Raw genomic sequence first — 11,385 nt, forward strand, 5'->3', positions numbered from 1 at the left:
AGGTCGTTGTACTTTAATTTTGACTACTATATACTAATCCTTTATATTGATATACCACCATTCATCAACTTTTCCTCTGATGGCCCTATGTTTTATTTTTATAAACAGTAATTCTTTAAAATATTTGTGTATATGGAAAATTTCTTAAGTATATGACTATGAGTGTTAGGTCATACACAAATTTTCAGGTTTCAGAGATAATGCCAAACTGCTCTCTGAAGTTATAAAAATGTGGGGATGTATCATCTCTAACAATTGGTATTATCGGCCTTTTTAATTTTTGGTAACTGAATGGATATAAATATGTAATTGAAGCCTTGGTCTGCATTTCCCTGATCAAAATTGATGTTAGATATTTCTTCATAAGTTTTTTTGCTATATGTATTCTCTTTTCTAAGAAGCATCTACTCATGTCTGTTGCTCATTTTTGCCTATTGAACTATTTAGGCTTTTCTTATTAACAATAGGAGTTGTTTGTATATATTTGACAATAAACAGTTGCATGTTTTACAAATATCTACAATTTGTAACTATTTTTACTTTACGCTATATTTGAATAAACTAACTTACTCAATTTTAATATATTGAAATTGTCAATTTTTTAATGGTCAATGTTTTTTGTGTCGTATTTTAGAATTTTTTCTTAATTCAAGGTATTATAGATGCCTAATATTTTCTGCTAAGTTTTAGTTTTATTTTTGACATTAATACATCTAAAGTTTATCTTGGTTTATGACATGAAATAGAAATGCAATTTCATGTGTTTTTCACATGAATTATCATTTTATTTTCAGGTCTATTTATAAAATAGCCCTTCTTTCTCCCATTGATATGTAGTGCTTCCTCTGTCATACACTGAATGCTCCAAACATGTGTGTGTCTACTTCTAGGTCTCAATTCTGCTCCACTGGGCAATTTGTCTGTCCTTTTTTGTCCCTTTGTTCTAATATCATAATCTTAATTACTCTAATTTTATAAGACCTCAATATTTTTCTCCGTCAGAAGTCTCCTGGGTTTTCTGTAATCTTTATCATTTCACAAAAAATTTAGTATTTTCTTCTTTAACAATTTCCTACTTTAATGTTTTAGACCTCAGCTTAAATGCCACAGCCTCTGTGAAATTTTATTTAATGCCCTGGATACACTTGCCTCTACTCATAACATCCACTTCCCTCTTCCTCATCCTAATACCCATTATATACCCACTGTGCTTGTAATCATTTCTAAATTACATTTTTACCGAGAGAGAGACAAAAAAAAAAAAGAAAGAAAGAAAAATGTTTACTTTGCTATTGACTGTAAGCTTCATAACAGTAGGAATATCAGTTTCCTTCTATCCCCATGTCTTACCACATCATAGGAACTTAACATTTTTTTTAAAGAGTTACTTCCTCCTCTGGAGTCTTATCCTGAATAACGGCTACCCCTTGCGGACAGCAAAGCTTGGGAGAGCCTCATTCGGACCTTTCAGGTAAATTCTCAACATTTACCAGATATTGGTAAAGGATTATCGTGAGCCAATACTCCACTGAGAGTTTATGCACATCATCTCATTTAATTCTCAAGGCAACCTTGTGAAGCAGGATTTATTGCCACTAAGGTTGTCATTTTAAGTAAGGAACCTAGGATTTTGTTAAGGACTTTGACAAAGTTATACAGATAGTTCAGTGGGGAAGAGGTAAGAACCGGGTTGTTCAACAAAGGTTTTTAATTTTGTGGTAACATTGTCATAGCACCTGTGACTCAGATGTCCTTATGCTTATGCTTTGGACTTGTTTTTCCTTTGCACATTACAGGGCTATGGTTTTTTTAATTGAGATATAATCGATGCATAACATTGTGTATCATTAAGGTGTACAACATGTTGACTTGATAGGCACTTAAATAATTGATGATTTGATGACTAAATTAATGAATATTTCTTAAAAATTAATTCAAAATATGTGGTAACATTGGATACTTAGAAATTGTTTAAAATTTAGAAATAGGATTCTTAGAAACTACCTAATCCAAACCCTTTGTTTTAATAATGGAGACACATATGTCCATAAAGATACATTTTTTTTTAAGTCAAAAGGCCTGTTTTTAGTAAATTTTGAGCATGAAAATTTCAATCAAGTGAACTTTGCACAACATCATTTGCCTGTATATAAAATATTTTAAGTACATGGCACAATTCCTGAATGAAGTAATATTCTGAAATAATAATTAAAAATAGAAAATGAAATTCAACCCTAAATCTATTTTACGATACCAAGATAAACATTAATATACAACACTAAACAAGTCTTAAAATAAAGAGAATGTAGTTTAATTAACAATTTAAGTACAAGGACAAATTTTTTTTTTCTTGCATCATTGAATTTCACATTTTGAGATTTAAGACTGAGCGGTAAGAACTTAAATCAGCAAAACTGTACTTGTTTGGTACTTGAAAAAAGCTGTCATAATTTTGCTGAATCAGATTACAACACTTTTTGTGACCAATCTAGATGTCTCCATTCAACAAATGACAAAGTGGTCATTTCAAACTTATGTGATCCATCAAAACACATTTACACTTTCAGCCAAGCAGCAGCTCAACTGATTCTAACAAAGAAACAGAGACAACTGATTAACTCTAGGATTTTAACCAAAGATCAGCAAATCAATCAATCCCCATGTTCATTTATCAAGAACTAATGGATCCATAATGTTCTTTTATTTGAATAGTTCTAGTATAAAGGTGTAAAAAAATGCACATAAACTACCTAAATGGGTCTAGGCTCAGTTACTTCCAAGGTACTTTTTCCCAATTCTTTGTACTAGTCAAAAACCACAGTGGAAAAGTTAGGCTCATTTTGAAAAGAAGAAGATAATCAGAATTTCTCCAATTGAGTTAGAGTATGATTGTAATCTAAAGCAAACTCAAGATGTCCAAAATGGTCTTTTAACAAAAATTAATTTTTGGAAATGCTCTTCTGTATTTCTCTAAATCTCATAAAACCAGACGATATCAATGAAATTCTATTCAGTAGCATATTTTGATTAATAAATAATCTCAAAAATATCTGTAACATGAAAAGCAGATTACATTCCTTAAATAAATGCAAATTTCAAGTCGGTAATTTAGATTCATTTTTCCCAAAGGTACAAATATTTCAGCTGGACCTCAGAGTTTACCTTTTGTCATATTTATGAAGGAAGCTTTTGTTAAACAGACAATTAATGTACACTAGATTTCAAGAAAAAAATAAAGTTTAATTCAATGAGAATAAAATTAATTTCAAAAACCCATAAATACTTTAGATGCACTCATTTACTAAGAATACTTAAAAACATATGTATAGATTTAGAAGTCAACAAAAAAGCATAGAGAAAAATATTTGGAATAATATAGGAAATGAATCTATGACTTCATTTAATAAATCCCCATTTATACATAGCACTCTGATGTTTTAGAATTCACTCTTATTTAGCTATTGAAACTGGTCCCTAAAGAGGTAAATATTGAGTTAAAGTGACTTTATAATATACTCAAAATTATCTTTTGCTCTTAGCATAGGGCAACAATCTGACAGCCCACAGTTGAATCTGGCCACCAACATGTACTTTGATTACAAAAATGGTGTTTGTTCATTTGTTTTATTGTTTTTGGAAGTCTTTAGGAGTGCCACATGCAGTTGCATTTTGCTATAGTATCTACCATCTCACTTTAATAGGTTTTCCTCTTTATGTTACATGCTTGGTCCCTAAGGGCTTTTGCTTCTGGAAGCCTACGTTTAAAATTCTTTCCAGTTAGGATGTTCTCTAAATTGTTCTTTCCATACAGTCACAGAACGTAGGAATTTTAGAATTGGAAAGTAACTTAAAGATGAACTCATTCTTCTCATTTCTCCTAACAAGACACTGAGGCCAAGAAAAGTAGAGTAGCTTTCCCATGGTTAAATGTAGATAAATAGTTCTGCCAAAACGCTCTTCTAACTCAATAAGTTTAAGCAACCCGTATTTTGAAGTTTCATGTTTTGTAATGAGTCACTGTCATTCTCATCTCTTTAAAAGTAACATTTACTTCATAAGCACTTACCCCTGAGAGCAGGTAGCAGGGATCTCTCCTTCTTGTCATCACATTTGTTACACTCACTGAAGTAGAGGAGTAAGAAGACATCAACCAGAACCCACATCAGTGAAGTGGCTAGAACCACCTTGCAGTAAACAAACCTCCTCATGTCTTTCCTTGATTTCTAGTTAACACATAGATCGAAGACAGATGCTACTGTGATAAATCCAAGCCACAGAGCTGAAGTCCAGAATAAAGGCAGAATGCATCCCACTGTATTTTAAAAAAAAGAAAAGAAAAATTTCATTACCATAATATTTGTCTTGCATAAAAGAGATATAACATGAAATATATGACTTATTTAATGTTCCCATATACATCAGCACTGGACTTTCAAAGGCAGAATTAGATGTCCAAATAAATTAAAGTTGCAGGCAAGTCAGGTGGATAAAATTCACACAGCTAATTCTAGACCTGCCACTACTCTGCTAGGCCCTTGACAATTATTTGATTTCTTTAAGTTGTACTGTCTTCTCCTTAAATTCCTATCACAATATTCTGCAGACTACAGGTTGTCAGATAGTATGGTTCTGAACCTATGCTGTTTCAGTACTTCCAAGAGCCAAAAGTGCTGAAATAGAAATCATTCTGGGGTACAATATATTGTAGTGGCTAAGAACTGGCCTTTATACACAGACAGGCCTGGGTCTATTCACTTTGTCTTTTTGGAAGCCTTTCTAAGCCTCAGTTTGTTCATCTGTGAAATGAAAATAACGGTACCAAACCTAAAGATCTATGCGGACTAAGTTCGATAATGCTGGTAAACCATCTTGCAGAACACGAAGTTATCAATATTAAGCTATAAAAGAAAAAATTCTGAGATTCTGAAAAAGAGCAATTATATGAAATAAGTCATCAGTTATTAAGCCATAAAACCCCATCTGGTCTGCACAGAAAGTATCCACAACAGATCTTTATTTTAGAAAAGACGGAATACATTCAAAAAATATTATCAGAGGAGAAATAACACATTAGTGTAAAGTGACTTAGAATAACCAGAGTAAGAATTCTAAAAGGCATACCAAAGACATGTGCAAAATTAATAACAAAATCGAAGTAAGTGTAGGATTAATACCACATACATATTTGTCTTATTTATACTATATAGAACAATAAGAACCTGGTCAATTTGTTTCTGTCTCTACAGTAAATATATCAAACCAAAAATATTCTCATATCATATGCTACACTTAAAATAATATCAAATAAGGTATAAATTTATTGATGTGAATAAGTAACATAGTTTTGATGATATTTGGGAAGAACAGCTATTAAATACAAAGATACTCAGAGTATTTCAGAAACATTTGCCTCAAAATAAAAACATCAAAGTACAATTTGCTGAGGCAGAAGCTCTTTGAATTAAGGGCAGCTGACTTTGCATCATAAAGCAACATAAATGCTGTTCCCTGTTACAATCCATCTAGACTGGTAATGAATTCAAAATTTACATTAAGTGACAGTTTAAAAATTATTTTAACAAAGTTTTTCTATAGTTACATAGAATTTACATTTATTTGGCATTTTAAAAAAGAAGCAAACTATGCAAATTTGAGGAATGCATGATATTTGGGATTTGTTTGCTTCTTATTTTTCTTGAAAAAAAAATACTCTGCTACTTATCTATTTCATTTTGACTTCACTGTTCCATAAAAAATATAGCTAAACGTTGGAACCCAGCCTCTAACCCTGATAACAAGAGAAAAATTCCCCTATATATATTTCCCGTTGTTTTATATATGCTTTACTACACTGTATGAGATGTGAAAGCTATCAAATTTTCTGTCCTTCTTTGATCCTAAGATGGACTCGGTCCCTTCAGTTTATTATAGACAAGAAGTCCCATGGAAAAGTACATATAAGACTGATGGTTATCAAATAGCGATTTCTGGATTTAGAAGGAATACTTAAAAATAAAAGATCCTATAATAAAGGATCTATATATTAGATAAAATATTTTAATGTAAAGATTGATAATAAAGGCATAAACACCACAATCCCTGGCTATGTCATAAAAGTAAAAGATGACTTTAGGTAGGCATTTTGCCTCTCTGTGCTTCATTTTCTTATAACATATTTTCTACTCTATCCATCTCACAAAATATTGTGAGGCTTAAACAGGATAAAGAAAGAGGACATTTTAAAAAGAAAATATAATGAATATGATTATAATAGAAAAATTAAAATCATTTAATGTTAAATATTAAAATGGCTAAGATAAGTCATTTCCTAAGAGCTTAACAGTTGAGGTTATTGAAAATTCAATTTCAGCTTTGCTTATAACAAAAAGGGAAAATCACATCTTATTGCCATTCCAATTATTTTAATTTCATAGCCTGCTAGATCTATATATCAAGACATTAGCACTGAGTCTAACTTTAATATTTTATAGGAAAAAACTAAGTTCCTGTTTAAATTTTTGTTTATTTATGAAATAGTCTTTTCTTATACATTTTAAGATTTTAATTTTATCTCTTAACTTAAAAATATTCTACATGTTATCATTTACAAGAGTCTTATCTACTGGCATTTGTTAAATAGTAATCTCATATATTGTGTTCCAATACTCTTCCTGTAAGAATAAAACTGGTTGAGCAGAAGGATGGTACAATATACACAGTAACACCAACCAACATAAGCACAGTTGGTGGCCCAGGTTTATTTAAGAGAATCAGCATCTGTATTATGTTTTTATTCCAGTAAACCCCTATTTATTTGCAAACACAGTTCTGTTTCTCAAACCAAGTCCAACTTCTGCAATATTCCTGGCTTGCCAAGCCCATGTGGAACATGATCAACTTTGCATAAACTACAGGCTCTTCGATCCAAAAATACAACCCCTTTTCTAATTGTTGCAAATTTTTTGAGCACAGTCATCTCTTTCTTTAAAAATATTTCTCTAGATAGGAAAACTTCAACAGTTAGAAAACTAGTAAGTACCATCTTGCTAATCAGACTCCTTTCCTTTTCTTCCTGCCCAGTAAATAATGGGGTATCAGCCAGATATTCTAAGAGATATTACAAAATTTTTGTTTGAAAATATACACCATTTTTCCTATCTTTATCAAAATGGATTTCAAATATAAAAAATAAAATCTAGATAAAGTTTAGAGGTTCAGTAACTATGTTATTAAAATAGGAAGACTTTTTTTGTTTTTAATTAGGAGATTATCCCTTACCCAGGGGGTCTAGTTTAGTTGCTATTCGACTCATTTTTATCTGTAGTCATATATTTTCTTTTGTAGAAAACTGCATACTGGTTGCAAATTTATTCAATCTATTTTATGAGGCTGTGTGAGGCTGCCAAAAGATCCTGGAAGCTAGTGTAAGACTGCTGGTAGTGCTCCCAGAAGTTCCGGGCACCCAAAAGACTTTAAATGTTTTAAATAGCTATGCAGGGGCTTCTGTGAACTGGTCACTGGACAATTTTGCAAAATTTGGTTTAAGGACTGATAAATCTAGTGAGTAGGCATGGAAAAAATACCCTGAATCAGCTACAGGTGTTATTTTCAGGAAGACAGATCTTTGTATGAAGGAAGATCTAAAATGAAAGTGAACTAGAATATATCCACAGCCTAAACCATAGATACCACTGTAAAAAACCACATCACAATGAAAGATACACTAAGAAAATAGGAAGAAAAAATAATGTTAAATAAACGCCTTATGTGGAAAAATGGTGTAGAAGCAAAATTTATATATATATATAACCTTACTTGCATTTAAACTAAGGAAAATTTAAGTATTCATAACATAAGATTTGACTTTTAGGAAGCAATCTAGCTTAGAATCTAGAAATATATATTTCAGAGTTAAAATGCCATAATTTGAATATGGATTCCAACATCCACTAATTGTATGACTTAATTCAACTTACTTAAATGATCCATGCCTCCTTTTTCCTACTCACAAAATGTGAACAATAGTTGCTACTTCATAAGGCTATGATGAGTATTGAGTAAATTAATACATGTAAAGCTCTTATAACAGTATCTGATATATGAGGGGCTCACTATACAGTAGCTACTACTAGTAGTAACAGTAATATTGTCATCATCATGAACATAATTGAAAGAATGAGAAAAAAGAATGAGGAGTCTCCCTACCAATCTTTCTAGAAGCAGTGTGTATGTTCAGTATGTATGTATTCAGGGAATCAGGAGACAAGATGAGCATCACAAACATATTTAAGATTTACAAATATGTTTTAATATTAAACCACAAAATATATTTAATATTAAACATTAATATTAATATTTGTGAGCATTACAAATATATTTTATATCTAACAATCACAAGTATATTTAATAGATGTAGTTTCTGATGGGGTATGAGTTACACAGGATATACAACTGTCAAAACTCATTGAACTGTCTACTTAAGATCTGTGTAATTGCATTCTGTATAAATCATACCTCATTTTCTAAAGGTAAAAATAAAATGTTCATGTACCTATCATATGATTCATTGACTTTTGATTAAATAAAGAAATCATAAGTCAACAGCATTTAAAAGAATTTGTACATAATACCTTTCTGTTGTCATTTACCCTTGTTCTCCATGGCAGTGACTTGGGTCTCCTGGCTGTTTCTTACATAGACAAATCATCACTTTGCTTCAGGGTGTATGCATCTGCTGTTTTCCCTGCTCACTGATATGGTCATGGCTCCCTACTTTTATTTCCTCCAAGTAGTACTTCTTTCCTGCTCAAATGTCAAATCATGGAGAGCTTTCCCACATAATACAGTATACTCTATATTTCCTTAACTCACTTTATTTTTCTTCTTTATACCTATTACCCCCCAATATATTAAAAAGGTAATTAGTTTTTTATTGTTTAACATTTGCCCTCTTTCTTAAATAGTAAGCTATATGAGAACAGAATTTCACATCTCATAATATGCTCATTCTCACTCCAAAATATTTTTGTTTTAAAACTCCAGCACTGGTTGTTATGGGCTGAATTGTGCCCTTCTCCAAAAAAAAAAAAAAAGTCTTTATGTGAAGTCCCAACCCCAGATATTTTAGAATGCAACTGTTTCTGAAGATAGGGCCCTTAAAGAGGCAATTAAGGTAAAATGAGGTCCTATGGGTGGCCCTTAATCTCACATGACTTGTGTTCTTTAAGAAGAGGTGACTAGAAGGCGTGCACGAGCACACACACACACATAAAGGAAAGACTGTGTAAGGTGGCCATTTATACGCTACAGACAGAGACATCAGAATTAAAGCAATTCTGCTGACACATTGATTTTGGACTTTTTAAATCTGCAAGAAAATAAATTTCTGTTTTTAAAGTCGCCCAGTCTGTGATGCTGGTTAGATCCAGTTTTCCCCTACTCCACTCCTATATGCAAACAGATGAACATGGCTGGAAAAAAAGCCCCCAAATATACTCCCTATTCTCATTTTAAACCTATGAATTCTACTTGTAGACTTTCAATGCTCCACAGCAATCTGTTGCTAGTCAAATCATTTCCATCCCTCAGAAAATTTTGCATCTCGTTTGACTTCCTCATACTGCCCTCTGCTTGCTTTTTCCTCTCAGCTCACCACATTCTTACATGTGTGTGTTATGTACCATTGAGTTGGCTCTGACTCTTGGCGACTGTATGAATGAGTGATGTCCAAAACGTCCTGTCCTCAACAGTGCTGCTCAGCTCCTGTAAACTCGTGCTTATGGCTTCTTTTATGTTTTCAATACATTTCATATTTAGTCTTCTTCTTTTCCTGCTGCCTTCTATTTTTCCCAGCATCATTGTCTTTTCCAAAGGACCCTGACCTCTCATGATGTGCCCCAAGGAAGACAACTTAAGTTTTGTCATTTTTTGCCTCCAGAAATGTTTCACCTTCCACATTTAGCAGAGATTATAAACAATGAAACGGGAATTTTGTATACTGCCATGTTGAATGCATCAGCTTAGTTGTAGCTACTACTGTTACCCCTAAATCTGCAAGTCCAAGTGTTACAACACACAGCTTGACCTTTTAGGAGTGCAATGCCCTCTGCTCTCACATATTCATGGATTTCACTGATGCACTTGTTTCTTCTGCATCGTTTTTTCTTTTCTAGTAAGTCATTGCTATCAATACAAATATGCTATATAAATAATCATCTTTAAAAAATGAATTTGATCACACATACCTCTTCAGCTATCCCTCCAGTTCTCTACTCATGTTTAAAACAAAACTTCTGGAAAAAAAAAAAAAAAACCTATGTATAACCACTATCTAAACATCCCATAGCCCTGTCCTCCAATTCCTTCTTAAATTCAACAGACTTCAGCCACTAATGCTATATGGAAATCTTGTAAAATATGGCCATGGGCAAATCCAATGGGTAGTTTTTAAGCATTATCTTACATAACTCTAAAGCAGCATTTGACATAGCTTGGCCATAAAGCCTTGTACTTGTTTCTGGCAGCTCTTTTCTTTCACATTCTTTGTTTGATCTTGCAGGAAATTCCGTTGCCTCTGCCTTCAGATTTGACCCACTCTCACCAATTCCACTGCTACCACACCAGACCAAGCCAGCATCACCAAACACCTTGATATACTCCCTTATTTTAAAAAAAATACAGTTTTATTGAGATGTAATTCACATAACATACAATTCGTCCATTTAAAGTGGCTTGTAGTATAGTCAGTTACAAAGTTGTACATCCATCACAATCAATTTTAGACCACTTTTATTACCTCAAAAGAAAACAGTTCCCCTATTCTATAACCTCCCAATCCTCTTGTTGCCCCTAGCACTGGGTAACCACTAATCTAATTCCTGTCTCTATTGATTTCCCCATGTTGAACATTTCATATAAGTGAAATCATACAATACATGGTCCTTTGTGACTGTCTTCTTCACTTAGCATAACGTTTTCACAATTTATTCATGTTTCAGTATATACCAGTACTTTATTTCCTCATGTCAAATAATATTTCATTGTACAGATATACCATATTTTATTTACCCATTTATTAGTTGAACTACAAGTGGGTTATTTCCACTATTTTGCAATCATGAACAATGTAGCTATGAATATTCATGTACAAACTTTTGCATGGACATATGTTTTCATTTCTCTTGAGTATATAACTAGAAGTGGGATCACTCAATGATATGCTAGTCCTTATCTTCTTAAATGCACTCCCATAATAATCTATTCTCCCCACAGAAGGCAGGTTGACCCTGTAAAAATTTAAATTTAATCATTTAAATTTAAATCTGTTCTGCTCATTATTGACCAGTAGTTTTGTCACATTTAAAATAAATTCCGAATTCTTATCTT

General features: G+C 32.4%; 1 protein-coding gene across 4 annotated transcripts in view; it reads right to left on the reverse strand.

Annotated features, from left to right (window-relative positions):
- The window catches only part of GALNT13 (polypeptide N-acetylgalactosaminyltransferase 13), a 448,686-nt gene that overhangs the window by 380,764 nt on the left and 56,537 nt on the right, over positions 1-11,385 (reverse strand). For 2 of the 4 annotated variants that reach the window (XM_011359276.1, XM_011359287.1), the window contains one exon: positions 4,067-4,312. In XM_011359276.1, the coding sequence (XP_011357578.1) occupies positions 4,067-4,208 (142 nt within the window). In that variant the 5' untranslated portion in view covers positions 4,209-4,312. Of the gene's footprint in view, positions 1-4,066; positions 4,313-11,385 lie in introns of those variants that run through there. The other 2 variants (XM_023528655.1, XM_023528654.1) reach the window with 1 other exon arrangement.

Source organism: Pteropus vampyrus, unplaced genomic scaffold, assembly GCF_000151845.1.
Source record: "Pteropus vampyrus isolate Shadow unplaced genomic scaffold, Pvam_2.0 Scaffold2, whole genome shotgun sequence".
Taxonomy (NCBI): domain Eukaryota; kingdom Metazoa; phylum Chordata; class Mammalia; order Chiroptera; family Pteropodidae; genus Pteropus; species Pteropus vampyrus.